This window comes from Hoplias malabaricus, chromosome 9, assembly GCF_029633855.1.
Source record: "Hoplias malabaricus isolate fHopMal1 chromosome 9, fHopMal1.hap1, whole genome shotgun sequence".
NCBI classification, from domain to species: Eukaryota; Metazoa; Chordata; class Actinopteri; order Characiformes; family Erythrinidae; genus Hoplias; species Hoplias malabaricus.
The window spans coordinates 36,310,885-36,325,430 of record NC_089808.1 but is presented as its reverse complement, the minus strand read 5'-3'; the positions used below and the strand labels follow the sequence as shown (position 1 = coordinate 36,325,430).

Below are 14,546 nucleotides of genomic sequence, written 5' to 3'. Positions count from 1 at the left end.
TGTAGTAAATGCTATTTTAATAGATTTTTGTTTCATAAACATTTTCCAAACCAAGAGTTTTAATAAATCCATACAACACGTGAATACTTAAAAGACGTTTAGGGTGGTCAGACGCAACAAAGTTCAAACATCGAAAACCAACAGAGTCCTATTCACGCACACATTCCCACAAAGAGCATACGTCATCCAAAATAAAAGCTTATAAAACAAAGGGCATCAAAGCGAAAGAAGAATGAAGTGTTCAGCATTTACCACAATTTCAAAAGAATGGCATTTATTTTGCTGTTTTTTTTCCTTTTTTTTTTTTTTTTTAATCTCAGGATCATACAAGATGAGTGTGCTCACCCCACACAAAGAAGTTTTACTTTCATAGAAAGAATGGGATCGCTTTGTTAATCATTAACAGACAGATTTCACTTCTACACATCATCATAAACACAGACGAAACACGCAAAAACAACTCAAACCACCACGCAATGCCCACTGTTTCCTCAAATTATTAAACAGTTCACTCATTAATATGAATATTACACTAAATAAATTACTTGCTATTGTGCTTCAAGTCAGTGTGCATGCCTATTTTAGTTCAACACCGTGCTCTAAAGACCTACCTTTTAGGAACCTAGAGAGACTTGGATCTAAGCAGAAACAGGTATCTGGACAGCTCCTGTAAGGCCAAGGCAAAGATCAGCTTACACTAATTAACAGTTGCGAGTAGGTACACACTCCCTCAGTCGACACTGGTTCAGAACGTCAGCTCTGAGCCTTCGCGTGCAAAATAGCTGCAATCCGCTTCTGTTCTTCAAAGCTCTGGAATACTCCTGGCCTTACATTTAAAAGCATGTCTTCATTTGAACAAAGCAACATGATAAGCTAAAGCTTTTTAATAGTTTTCCTATTACTCTTCCTAGCACCTGATGGTCTGGACTGTGGATACGAAGCTGCTTAAGGGCTCAGAAATATCCACCGGTCTCAGACAAGCAAGAAATAAGTGTTTGTGAGTAAAAGAACCCTACCCATATCTTTCTAATGAATGTGTATACATAGTAAACTTTAAGGATATACTGTTGAGTCTAAAGATACAAATCAGGACACTTTAGGATTACACTCCACTATGAATCAAGTGTTAGTGATTATACAACTTGTGATGACAAGGTGCTGTGCAAAAGTCAGAGAACACCCTCCCATCTTCTTTATATTGAGATCTTCAGTGGTGGAAACTCTTTTATAGCTGCTTCATGCTGAAAATCAGTGATCAGGGCACCTTGGAGGTTTGCACAGTACCATACACACAGCTCTAAAATGTACGGACTGTAGCTGTAAGTCTTGTGAAAAGTAAGCACTTAAATAAAGCCTTCACTCAACACACCGCTGAACAGCATCCAACTGAAGTGCAAGACGATCTGCCGTGTTCTCCTGGCCGCTGCTGAAAGTGCGATCAGTAAGGCACCGTGAAGCAGCCAGACAATGAAAATACTAACGAGTGGAAAACACCTGGAAAACAAGCGCACACCTTCCTCAGTGGACCGTGCATTTCCACTGGCCTTTGGCTGGAGCTAAAAGCCTAAGTGCACCCTCAGGCTGAAGGGAGGGGAAGAAAAAAAATAAATCTAATGACCTCACCGGCACGTCTCAGGGTTCACTTCACCAGCGGCAGCGTCCAGCAGCGTCTCTCTGCTCATATTTCATCGACTGGCAATGCGTATCGCCACTGTCCAAAACAAATCTGCACTATTTTACACATGAAACAATATGAATGCAAGCGAAAAGTCGTCTTGAATCATTTCTACTGGTCAAACTCTTCCCCAAAATAAAGAGCAGCAGATCTGTTCAAATTAGATACTCGGTTCTCTTTGGAGAGTGACGACATTCGGAGTGGCATTCGCTCATTAGAGGCAGTGCATGTTAATAATTATCATTAAATGATTTGTTATTAAAGAAGAAAATAAATTAACATTTGTAAATAAATATCTGATACTACCTTTTTTTCCATCCCTGCACTCACTCTGAAATCAGTAACCATTCAGGCCACAAGACTGTAAACACTGGCCTACTCTAGACCACCGCAGGAGGGATCAACACCCACACCGGCCCTGGAGTGGACCCGAGCTTAGCAGCTAAAGAATCACAGATTACAACGAGCAAGAGCATCGATGACATACCACAGAGCCAGATTAGTGCCCGGTTACTCCAGTTTCAGCGAAGCCATGCAGTCCAGGCTTTAGCCCTGGCTTCACTGTAGAAAAACGGCACCCTAAACGCCTTCCACAAAGCTCAACACGACCATCCGAGGAGCTCCTGAGCGCTGCATTTTGTCGTGGCTTGAAGGAGACTCTGGAGAAGAACCCTGTACAATCGTTAGAAATTAGTACGAACACGTGGCAACTGTGAGTAGTTAGGGTCTCCACGCCAGAGCTGCAGGGATCTGACCTAAAGGAAATAAGACTGTCATGTAACTGTTAAGAGATGTGAGGTTGTGAATCACGGGTGGGCGCAGTCCGAGTGTGTGATCAGCCTCAGAGCAGCTCGTCAGGGTTTATCTCGACAATGGGCTGCCTCCAGAAACAGAAGGAGCTGAACTCTGGGAAGCTGAACGCTGAGCTCTGTTCTTTATTGAGGAGAGGAAACACATGCTCCACCAGCTCACTCAGCCGGCTGTACCTGCACAGAGACACACAGGACACCACACACACCTCAGTGAGATGCATCCTCTCCCTGTTGAGACGTACGATTTGTATGACGCACTGTTAGAGTATTTATGTTTACGATGGAGTGATGGGAGAAGAGGTAAAATTCACATCACAGTGGCTCCTGAGGCATACTTGGAATTACTGGGCACAGGTAAAACTCACACTGGTCAGGGAGCCAGTCCCTCTCAGGGCACCACACCCCTGAAAAACCTCGTATCCTTAAATCAAGGCCCCCCTCCCGAAACTGGCTTTACCATGCATTAAAACGGTGTGAAGAGGATGTGCTTACGAGGTCTTGTTGCCCTTTGTCTGCTCCTGAATCAGTTCTCCTTTAGGGTTTACGGTGAAGATCCGGCAGACAGGCACTCCCACCTCCTTATAGGCGAACACATCCTAGGCAATGGAAAAGCACAGGTTACGGAAAACTGCAGCACTCTCTTTCCACAGTAAGCACACCAACAAAACAGGAAATGTCCATGTCATGTTTGAGCAGTCTTTCAGACAGCAGCAGTAAGGTTTGAAGCTTATGAAACAGATGCGATCATGTCTGTACATACAGCCAGCAGCTCAACGCGGGAGAGCCGCCCAGGTGGAGCTGTTTATTTAGATACTGCTGGCTGTGTTGTAATGTAACATGGGAAAGTACTGAAACCGCATCCAGCAAGGAGCCGTTGTAATGAGTTTTCTGCCCCCTGCAGGCTATTACAAGCACTTGACCCAAAGCACTCTGGACGAATCCAGCTTCTCAGTCTGGTTGGTGATGTGTTATTAGAGCCCGTCTAGAGCATCCACCAAGTGTGTTACCCAACAGACGGAGCCAAGCAGTGCAACACACACCAACCTTGAATCCACACAACTGTACTGTTTGCCAACAGCTGAGATCAGCTCTGTGTGTAATGAGAAAAAAAAGACTTCACCGCACGCTCACTCACATTGGCTCTGTTTCCGAACGCGGCGTAGAAAGGATGTTTGTTGGGATAGAACAGGTTCTTGATGTCAGTAAGGCATTCGATCTTGAAAATCTCCGGCTTCTTTTCAATCACTTCCCTGAGAGAGCGAGAGAAGGTAACGTCAGGATTCACGGTTCTGAGCATGTGTTTGATTTAGAAGATTAAGACGTCATGAAGCAGACACAGGAACAAACTGCTAAGGAATTTTAAGGACAACAAAAACACATACAATTAATATCTTAGTAACTAATAAAGTTCTCTGTATTTGTCATATTCTTCTCATAAATAATTAAATCAGCACAGTTTAATCACTGCTTTTTAAGCGTGTTTATCTATTTCATCTATTCTCAGTGTTACACAGTCTCTTCAATTAATACAGAACCATCTGTTTATAACCAAAAGACGTCAACATCTACTGCTTCACAAGAACGATACGAAACTTATTTACCATTAGCATCGTATTAGAATATTTTCATCACGAGTTTTTGCAAAGAATTTCCTCAACTCTACAAAGAGGCGCTCTGCATTTGGCATTTCTCGTCAATAACGAATAAACAGATGGACTACCAATGTCTAAAGGACATGTTTTGTTAGGTACAGGGGCAAAATATTTATTAATATTGACATCTAAGTAGTTACAACAACATTCTGAAAGAGGAACGCCTCGCTCCGATTCTAAAACAAGAACGTTAACTTGCCTGCAGCAGAGCTGCTATTAGCACTACACTTCAACCTTTTTCTTTTGTCAGAGGAGAGGAGGTACCTGTGAAATGCAGAGAAAAGGCTGCTGGGAGACAGCATGAGTGGCCCGCGGGGCAAAATGGTGCCGCCATCATTCACCCACTGCAGATAGCCCCGGGTCATATCAGCCATGCCGATGGCCCTCGCCGAACAGTACAGGAACTTATAGCCGTTCCTGAGAAGAGTGGGATTAGAACTGTCAAAACCCTGCTCCGTTAGGCGACTTCACAGCCTTGTAGCAGAAGCTCCCATTATGAAAGGAAACGACTCTGCCGAGCCTTGTCATGACTATCAGCTACAGGTCAAATGTCTGAGTTTAATTAGATGAAGTAGCAGTGATGGACTCACTCAGCCACAGAGTGGTAGAGTTTGGCAATGCCCTGATGTGTCCAGTCCTTCCCCAGCTGAGGCAGGATCTGCCCAAACACGTCCGATCTGGAGACACACACACACACACACAGAGACACAAAGAGGAGTCAGCAGGGTGTCAGCAGGCACAGGAGCCCCTTTTTCAGCTCTCATTCTAAATATATCCACAGAAGTGAGACTCCCCCCCTTCCTCCCTCCTCCTTAAATTAACTTGAGTTGATGAAATAGGAAATAGAACAGAAATGTTCCAGTGTTTGGGCGAAGCGCAAACGTGTCGTCTGCTAATGAGGACCCTCTCCCTGTTTTTTTGTGTTTTATCTGGTGCGCAGTCTGGGTGGCAGTGAGGGAGAGGTGGATTTAAATTGGCTCATTATGATGACATCCTCCTCCTGGTCCAAGCTGGGGGCCCAGGCTCACGCCCTGCAGCAAAACGCCCGGCTCCGCGGCCAGCAGAGAGGCTCACAGACGCGCCGATCGCAGAAATAACAAGCAGCAGTCAAGTCGGTCAGGGTTGGTGTGTTTTTTTGATGTTGCCCACCCACTGGTCCCTGAGAGCAGGAGCCTGGAGGCGGAGGACGTCCGTGTGCATAGGCGCGCTGATATTACAGTTGCCTTTGCAGTAATTAAAAGTCAAAGACGACAGACTGCAGGCCGGTTAATATTAGTGTCGTGTACGTGTCAAACTCTGAGCACTATTCCAAGAGACAGTTTTCATTAAACCGTGCGAACGCTTCCTTTCTCACTCGAGCGGAAGCTGCACTAGAGTGGGCTGTGATAAGGAATCGCCACGTGACATTAGGATCATTAGTGGATTGTTATTGGCTGCACATTCAGACACTTTCGCACTGCTCCGAGTCACCGAGCTTTGCTTGGCCTTGAGAGATAACCCTAGTGCGCGATCATTATTGCTGCAGTAACTGAGCCGTTACCGATTGGTGACTGGTTATTGCACACTTCCACAAGCTGAATGTTTTTATTTCATTTCATTAAAGAAACATTCAGAACAAGCCCAATGTGAAAAGTGATAGTCGCCCTGAGGTAAACTCAATACACTGATGCTTTAAAGCCCTAATCAGGAGATACTGCCACTGTCTGAGTCCGGACTGGGGCTTTATTGAGATCGTGCACTGAATCTTTCACATGGTTTGAATAACGTCACCACACCGAGGCATGAAAATACAGTTCACGGCACCTGTTCGTCTTCTGTGTAGAAACAAGTTACTAACAGGGTTTTAATTCATTCCTGAGAACGTTAAAAGTGAGGTACCGATGATTTGTGACGTTTACTGATGAACTCATCCCAAAAGGTACTGACTAGAGCTCCATCACTCGAGAAAACACAGCTTAACTGATCTCTAGCCCAGTGCTGAGGGGACTTTTACCTCTCTGGCACTTGCTGAACGTACGCTCCCGTACACAGCTTTGCAATTTCAGGCTTCTTTTATAAAGATCACACAAGCAGAGAAAGCACAACTCAACATCTGTGGCCATAACAGGTGCACCTCAATTTATCTGAGCATCCTGCTCTAGTGTTAAACTCTGGTGTGGTTCTGTTAAAACCTGGACCTTTGTTACTGAGGTACACACTTTGTGATGGTGCCATCGATGTCGGAGATGATGACTTTGTCGTCCCAGTTCCAGAGGTAAATGGTTCCCTCACAGCGGCATGTGCCCTGGTACTGCGTGGTGATGCTGAAGGTGACATCATTAGGCCCCTCCTTCAGCTTTAAGCTCGCCTGTGAGATGCAGAGACAATCATAAGTCATAATGAAAAGGTCTGTGCTGCATATTTTCTGCCCCATTTTATTATTATTATGGCTTCTAAAATATGCTGAAACTATCTGTACCCAATCCTGACTATACCTTTACTGAAATGTTGTACACACAGCCCACATTAAACACACCGTTCTCAATTATAATAGTATTTTCGGAAACGTGGCATTGTCTGTTCTAAATACTGTGATACAAAGCATGTAATAAATACTGCTACAATGTAGTGTCTTATGAAATCACTGATAAATAAAAAACAAAAAAGAATAAAAACAAGTAAAACCACTTAAAAATAAGTAATAAATGCATTAAAACACAGAAACTGAGCTCTTTGGAGCGAATGGTGGTGGTTTAGCTTATTTCTCTAAGAGCTCAGAGTAGAAATGATTAGATTTTAACTGGCTTTACATGAGAACAGCAAATATAACCTGTAGTTTTATACATTTCACAGTATATTTATAACTTCTAGTGTCATATCTGACTTTACTGAATATTCAAAACCAAAGCAGTCCTGATACCGTTTGGTAAAACGCTGGAGCCAGTAGGGGGCACTCTAATAAAGAAAAATAAATTCATTCCACAGTTGCTTTACATGAAGACTCTGCTGCATATTAAATGATGGCAGTAAAAGCATGTGTAAAGTATCTGATAAACACAGAGCAGCCTGTAATAGAGGGATTAAAGGAGGACCTAATTCCGCTCCGAACTCCTTGAATGTCAGTGAACATATCGATTAACAAAGACTAAAAGCGTCTTAACACCACTTTACACAGAAGCACGGGCACTAGAGCAAATGGGCTTCCTAAACAACTTATAAATAGGACATTAGTAGCAAAGTGCAAGGGAAACAGACTTACGATCTGGTCCGAAGAGAGGCGCAAGGACTTGCGGTAGGAGTGTGTGCCAGTCTGGGACTGAGGCTGGGGTTCCGTCTGCGCCGAACGCTCTAGAGCAGCAGCAGCAGCGCTCACCTCCTTACTCTCTTCGTCACTGGACGAGTCTCTGGACTCCACTCTGAGGACATTGGTAACAGTCATTGGTCTAAATCCCGAGATCCTCTTTTAAATGACCAGAGCATGTCCAGAGACTGAGGGATCAGGCCTAAAGCCATCTTTGTTGGTATTTTTTCTACTACACATTTGATTTGTGAATTCTATCTGCCCAAAGCCTTAAGTTGAAAAGTATTCACTGAACAAAATGAGTCGTTCTGGTGAATCCTCACCTGAGAGTTCTCCTGTGTCGATGCAGTGGTTGTTTTCATGTTTGTGCAATGTGTGTTCAACTCTTGAGAAGTTTGTTTTCTGAGACTATTGTGCAAAACTAGGCACCAAATGTTGTCAGAAATCCACCCGAATGTCAGTCACCAGTCAACATTCTCTAAAGGGTTGATTTAACTTTCACAGACAACAGTATCTACAGCTGTATAACTGGTTACATGCTTGTGTAAAGACTTTTGGTTCCGTTTTATTTCAGTTTCATTTCAGTCTGGGTTAAAAGTCACTTCTCCGATTCTGAACCTTAACTCGCGCAGTCAGTGAAAAGTCATGATGACTCACTTGCGGGTGTGGCTTTCCAGAGAGGGGCAGGAGCCTCTCTCCTCCAGCTGGGCTTCCTTCATCTCCAGCTTTCCTGAGCTCTCAGACTGCAGAAAAAAAAAAAAAAAAAAGATAGATTTAGGTTCTAGTGCCACGCTAACAAACGTTCATTCATTGTCTGTAACAGCTTATCCAGTTCAGGGTCACAGTGGGTCCAGAGCCTAACCAGAATCACTGGGTGAAAGGCGGGAACACACCCTGGAGGGGACGCCAGTCCTTCACAGGGCGACACACACCTATGGACACTTTTGAGTCATCAATCCACCTACCAACGTGTGTTTTTGGACTGTGGGAGGAAACTGAAGCACACGGAGGAAATCCACGCAGACACAGAGAGAACACACCACACTCCTCACAGTCACCCGGAGGAAACCCACGCAGACACAGGGAGAACAAACCACATTCCTCACAGACAGTCACCCGGAGGAAACCCACGCAGACACAGGGAGAACACACCACACTCCTCACAGACAGTCACCCGGAGGAAACCCACGCAGACACAGGGAGAACACACCACACTCCTCACAGACAGTCACCCGGAGGAAACCCACACAGACACAGGGAGAACACACCACACTCCTCACAGACAGTCACCCGGAGGAAACCCACGCAGACACAGGGAGAACACACCACACTCCTCACAGACAGTCACCCGGAGGAAACCCACGCAGACACAGGGAGAACACACCACACTCCTCACAGACAGTCACCCGGAGGTCCCTGGAGCTGTGTTACTGCGACACTAACTACGTCACCACTGTGCCGCCCCCACTAACAAACATGTAAGAAATATTTAAAAATAGCAACGTTTTACAATACTCACACTATTACACATTTGTCATAAATCATACTGACAAAATCCAGACCTAAAAGATCACTGCTAAGTCACATCAAGTCTGAAATCTTAAAGAAACAGCAAAAATGTCAGTCAGCTTGAATTTACTCTGTGTCAAAGGTTTATGTCTGAAGTTTAATAGTCATTCTATAAGAATAAGAGTGGTGTTTCTTTACTCAGAGATCTGCCATAAGCCTTTTAGCTCAGGTGCAAAAATAAAAAGCAAACTTCAGACAGTCAGCAATCAAACTGTTTATTCATCAATGAGAATAAAGTAAAATGTTGTGAACTATTCTTTTGAGCCGATAAGTTTTTAAGAAAGGCTAGGATGATTTCTCAGAATAATAATGCTTGTGGTGTGAGCTGCTATCTCTATGTTAATCCCAAAGCTCCAGTATAACTCCCCCCCCCCAAAAAAAAACAAAAGAGACACGTCTTGGTTGATGAACTACATCTGGGGCAAGGAGGAGAACTGTAAGTCTGAGTTTTGCTGAGCTATTTCGATAAGTTGAAGACTCAACAAAACATTTTTTGTCTGGTGAAATGGAGACAGTGTCTCCAACGAGTGATTGAGGATGTTGTACTGGCTCGTCATTGTCCATGTGAGGGGGCCATTCAGTGTGTTACTGATAAAAGTCTCTAGAGTAATGAGCAGTGTGCTGTGTCTCTGTCAGCACTGCTCGACCGAGCCTGTACAACTTCACATTGCCCTGGTCTCCTAATTACAGGACTGCAGGACGGCAGGGGAGAAGGAGCCAGAAAGGGTGATGTATGAGGGACTGAAGACGCTTCAGAGAGAGTAATAAAAAAAACTTCAGAGACTGTGGATCCTTGCTAAAAAAGACGTCCCTCATCCTTTGGTACCAGTAATTACAGAAGCATTGCCATTGCTAATGTCATCATGATTAGTTCAGCACTGCTTTAAAACACAAGATCAACTACAAGTGGATTAAAGACCACTGCATGCGTTTGTGGAAACCAAAGCTTTTTGTTTTTGGAAAGAAAGCAGTTCTACACTGAACTTTGATATTAATCACTCATACAGAATCACCTGTTTGATGGTGCTGTCTGCTCTCTTCCTCCAGAACCACCAGCGGCCGGACTTCTTGGGCATCCTCTCTTTAACCCAGGCCTCCTCTGTAGCTTTAGGTAAATTCTTCTGGAAAGCCTGCAAGCTCAGAATGATCGGTGCAGCCAAAGTCCAGTTGTAGTATCTGTAGTGCAGGAAAGATAATTATACATGAATGACTGAATAACAAACAGACATTTGTTTTTAAAAGCGGAAGCAAAGTATTGTAGAAGTCTTACCTGTTGCCTATTTTCACCACCAAATTGGGATTGTCTATAATGGCTGGATTTTCAGCAAATTCAAGGTAGGTGATGATATGTTCCATAAATTTTTCTAAGATTAAGGAAGAACATGTTACACACACAGTCCCATATAAACGACAACTGAATTGTCCACACTCCTGTGAAACAACAGACTGATGTGGCGTACAACAGGTTCACAACGTAATGTTCAGTCTGTATATGGAACTAGGTCTAACACTGTATCCCCAGCCATTCACCTCAATTTATAATGTACTGCTTTTTGAATGAAGCCCAACACAGAAAAGCCAATCAGAAATGAGGTTATTTACATACTGTCGCAGTCCCAAGAAAAACATGCTTCTCGATTCTTTGTTGATTTATAGTTTTCTACATGTTTCATGATGAACGGACCAATAGAAATGCCCCAAAATTCCCTTAATACTGACGTTTCTCTTTGCACAGCGGCAGTATATCAACTCGACAGTTTTTTGATTTTCATTTAAAGGGAGAGAGAGAGAGAGAGAGGAGGGGGGGGGGGTGTTGGGGTCAAAACAGATTAGACCTTGGTGGGAAAGTCAATAGTCCCATATACAAGTATCATGTTTTCATGTTGTTACTGTAATACTTGTGTACTATCAGTAACCACAGGCCCAGGAGCTGTGTCTGAGTACCTTTGGATATCTCGCCATTCTCACCGAGACCTCCACACAGGGAGAGGGTGACGTCAGGGAGGTCGGCGGAGGCGGAGTCAGAGAGGCATTCAGTACCACTGTCTGCTGCAGCACTGCCCACAGACTGAGGGGACTGAGAACCCGACCGCAAGCCTGAGTCCATCCAGTGCTTGGAGCCAGCCTCAGAGTCACTGTATAAACACACACACACACACACAGAGAGAGTCCAAGTCTTTCCAATATCCGTCATAAACTAATCACACATCACTGAACACAAACTATTCATTACTTTTAGTCATAGGCCACTTCCCCTAGAGTAGAGTTGAGTTCTACCTCAAACAGCACTAGTTCTTCTATTATCTACTGCTGTAAATCCAATACATATGCAGTGGGCACCTGTATGAGGTTTTTCTATCATATCTTGCCATGTAAATGTCCTTTCCTGTGTTATTATAGTACAATCTACACTTGTGTATCTGCACTTCATGTAGCTCCTGTGTCATGTGCCTCCGTTTGGCATTGCACCTCAAGTCTGAAGAACACTTCGTTCCAATGTACACAAGTTATATTGAGGAACAACAAAGACCACATGACTTGATTTAAACAATCTCTAGGAACTATCTACAGACTGATTAGAAGGTTAGCTCTGTTCAAAGGGCAGCTAGCAATGGCTCACTGGAAAAGCTGCAGAAAGTTGCATAATAAATCTCTTAGGAATCAACTCCTATCAGTTCAGTGAAAAGCATGACGTCGCGTTTAGAAAAGCCACACACTGTAAGCGATTAGCTTTTCTGTGTACCTCTTGGGAAAGTAGCGTGCAGCCACGTCAGGCTCCAGTGCTTTCAGGTCGTCCAGGTATATATCCTCTGGGCCCTGGTGCTGGCTTCTCTTTGGGACTCCTGTACAAAATAAAAACAAAACAGCAGAAGCAGATCAGTTACTAAGTTTTAAATAGTAATGATAAAGCACAGCAGTCTCCACAGGAGCAACAGGAGGCTACTGCAGCACCTTGTTCAAGGAGCAACAGCCTCTTTGAGAGATACCATCTTTAACATACCATCAAACACAATAAAGCTCAGACTCTACTTTTACTTTTAATGTATTACAAAAGTGTGTGGAATAAGCGAGGCACGAGAGGGGGGAGAGGCAACGCTCCACTCACCTTTTTTCTTGGAAGGGGAATCCGTCTTGAGGCCAGTTTCTCCCATGTCTCCACCCATGGCAGCAGCAGCATCAGCGGCGTTGGGCTCTGAGGGGGTGGAGGTCACCACAGCACCAGCGGCCAGCACATCTTCACAGGTGGACGGGGTCAGAGGGGTTACGGGGGAGATTGGAGTGCGAGGCTCGGGCTTGATGATGGTGCACACGGGCGCAGGCTCCGCTAGAGACCGCTCTCTTTCAACTTCAGCCTCAGGGTCCATGGCCTCGGAGCTCAGGATCACCCTGAAGTGAGTGTTCTCTGTAGGCGTTATGGTCACCTTTTTCGGCAGCTCCGTCTTCTCTTTCTTCATCACCTGAAGCAAAGGCATTTAAGAGGAAGACCTGAAGCTTATGGGTAGAATGGCATTTAAACTGTAGTGGACAGAATTATACAAACATTTTTGTGGCACGCTTGCCAATTCTAAATATAGTCTATAGAAAATAAACATCTCTGTTAGAGCTGTGAGTCTGTAGACTCACACATACCCTGGTGGGCTCTGGAAACTCTCCCCATGTCCACTGCATGTGAGACTCCATTTTGAGCAAGCTCTCCGAGGGACGGATCACCAGCTCGGAGTCACTCTTGGGAGAGAAGGTCTCTGGCATGGTGTGTCTTCAGGTGACAAGATCACGAACACAAAGAACAAGAACAGATGAGTACAATCCTGACACAACACACGCTACAAGAGAAAGCTTACGTCTTTGATCAAGTTAAGGCTACAGGACATAATCAAAATATATTGCAACCATTTCATATCACGAGTGCAATATGTCTTGTAATATATTATTCAAAGGAAAATATTCCTTGATACAATAAAGCCAAGAGCTTTCTGCACTCAATTATACTTCCTCCCAGAAAAAGATTATAATTCAGAGCTCTTCACAATTCAAAATGAGAGCTTTGTGATTTATATAAAGACATCTGTTCCTGTAGGATACCAAAATCCTGTGAACTGGGCTTACACACACACACACACACTCACTTGTCTGCAGGGGACCAGTCCCCATCTGAATAAGGGTAGTTCTCAGGAGAATGGCGAACTGCTGGTACTCTGGGTTCAACCTCTTTCAGCGTGCTGATTGAAGATGATCTAAAATGACAGCATTGGAAAACACGATTCATTTGGATATAAAATACACAATAAAAGAAAACGTTCACTGCATGCTTCTAAGGAATATTAATATCAGAGAAACTGCTGTGGAGGTTGAAGTGAGTCATCACCGTGAGCTGGGAGTGGTCTCTTCGTCTGAGCTCAGATCCATCTCAAAAATTTCTTCACTGGGTGCAGAACTGCTGACGGACGCTGGCGGGGTCGATTCCTCGCGCCGAGGGTCTCCTTTATGCTTCTTTCTTCGTCTCTTCTTCTTTTTGCCTGTGCTGGCCACAGGGGGCTCAGGAGGCTCTTCAGGGTCCTGGGGTTCATCCTCTTGGTCCTGAGCTGGTCCACACTCCCCTCCAATCCAGAACATGTGACTCTCAGTGGGGATCGGGGAAGTGGCCAGGTGAGCGGGGACCACCTCCTGAGGGGCGTGAGCAAAATGTCAGTTTTAAAATCGAGATCGATATCAACATTATCATGTCAACCGTGTGCAAACACACCACTGAAGAAAACAACATCAGTTCAGGGCCTCAGCGTATAAGCCATTATGAAACAGTGCTCTGAATGTCAGCTGTAAGGGAAGGCAAAAACAATACTGCATCCAATATTTTGTTCTTGAAAACAAAAGGCTCTTAATGCAGTGATCTCTATGGTAGGATCTAGCGCAGGTTACACATAATGAGTCCTTTTCAATGCTACGTTTCACATCAGATCATTTTCTTCCATATGTCACTGACTGATGGTCATTACAGGGCGCTGCACTCAGTTAGTTTAAAAGTTAGTTAAGTTAGTTTAAAAACATTAATATTGACCAAGGCAAGAGGTTGTCGTTCGATGGAGATGTCACGTTGCTTTCAGTTCTTTGCAGTTTTATCTGTGGCTTTTTTATCGTTTGGAATTGCATCGTATTGATAGAAGTTAAGAAATATATTGAAATATAAAATTAGGTTGAATCGTCCAGCTCTACACTAATATTCTGACAAATGGATTGTAACAATGTAAACATCAAATACTTCTCCATGTTTCTTGTGGATATACGTGGGCACCCTTCTGAATTTGGCTGATTAATTTCAGTAGAAGGTATCACCTGTTTAGGGATTTATTGCATCTTCCACAGACGTTTTATCAGAATGCAAATCTAAGTGACGTTCATGGGACTCAAATAATCAAGTAGTTAGGAGTTCTGGTTAAACATCCTGAAATGTAACTTTCTTACTCTTCACTGATAGGGATTAGAATGACTGCAAAAAGGGGAAATGTATAACTACAGGAGGTCCTCGGGTTACGTCAGTGCTGAGTTACGATGTTTCGTGG

At 44.0% G+C, this 14,546-nt stretch overlaps 1 protein-coding gene across 2 annotated transcripts in view; it reads right to left on the bottom strand.

Moving 5' to 3' along the window:
- Positions 1 to 7: 7 nt before the first annotated feature.
- The window catches only part of lpin2 (lipin 2), a 32,293-nt gene continuing 17,754 nt past the window's right edge, over positions 8 to 14,546 (bottom strand). For both annotated transcript variants that reach the window (XM_066680489.1, XM_066680487.1), the window contains exons 4-19: positions 13,355 to 13,653; positions 13,116 to 13,223; positions 12,619 to 12,745; positions 12,095 to 12,446; positions 11,732 to 11,831; positions 10,933 to 11,123; positions 10,259 to 10,352; positions 10,002 to 10,164; positions 8,077 to 8,162; positions 7,378 to 7,534; positions 6,338 to 6,486; positions 4,730 to 4,816; positions 4,404 to 4,556; positions 3,623 to 3,737; positions 2,980 to 3,083; positions 8 to 2,661 (exon numbers count right to left, since the gene is read on the bottom strand). In XM_066680489.1, coding sequence (XP_066536586.1) covers positions 2,517 to 2,661; positions 2,980 to 3,083; positions 3,623 to 3,737; positions 4,404 to 4,556; positions 4,730 to 4,816; positions 6,338 to 6,486; positions 7,378 to 7,534; positions 8,077 to 8,162; positions 10,002 to 10,164; positions 10,259 to 10,352; positions 10,933 to 11,123; positions 11,732 to 11,831; positions 12,095 to 12,446; positions 12,619 to 12,745; positions 13,116 to 13,223; positions 13,355 to 13,653 — 2,430 coding nt within the window. In that variant the 3' untranslated portion in view covers positions 8 to 2,516. The remainder of the gene's footprint in view (positions 2,662 to 2,979; positions 3,084 to 3,622; positions 3,738 to 4,403; positions 4,557 to 4,729; positions 4,817 to 6,337; positions 6,487 to 7,377; positions 7,535 to 8,076; positions 8,163 to 10,001; positions 10,165 to 10,258; positions 10,353 to 10,932; positions 11,124 to 11,731; positions 11,832 to 12,094; positions 12,447 to 12,618; positions 12,746 to 13,115; positions 13,224 to 13,354; positions 13,654 to 14,546) is intronic.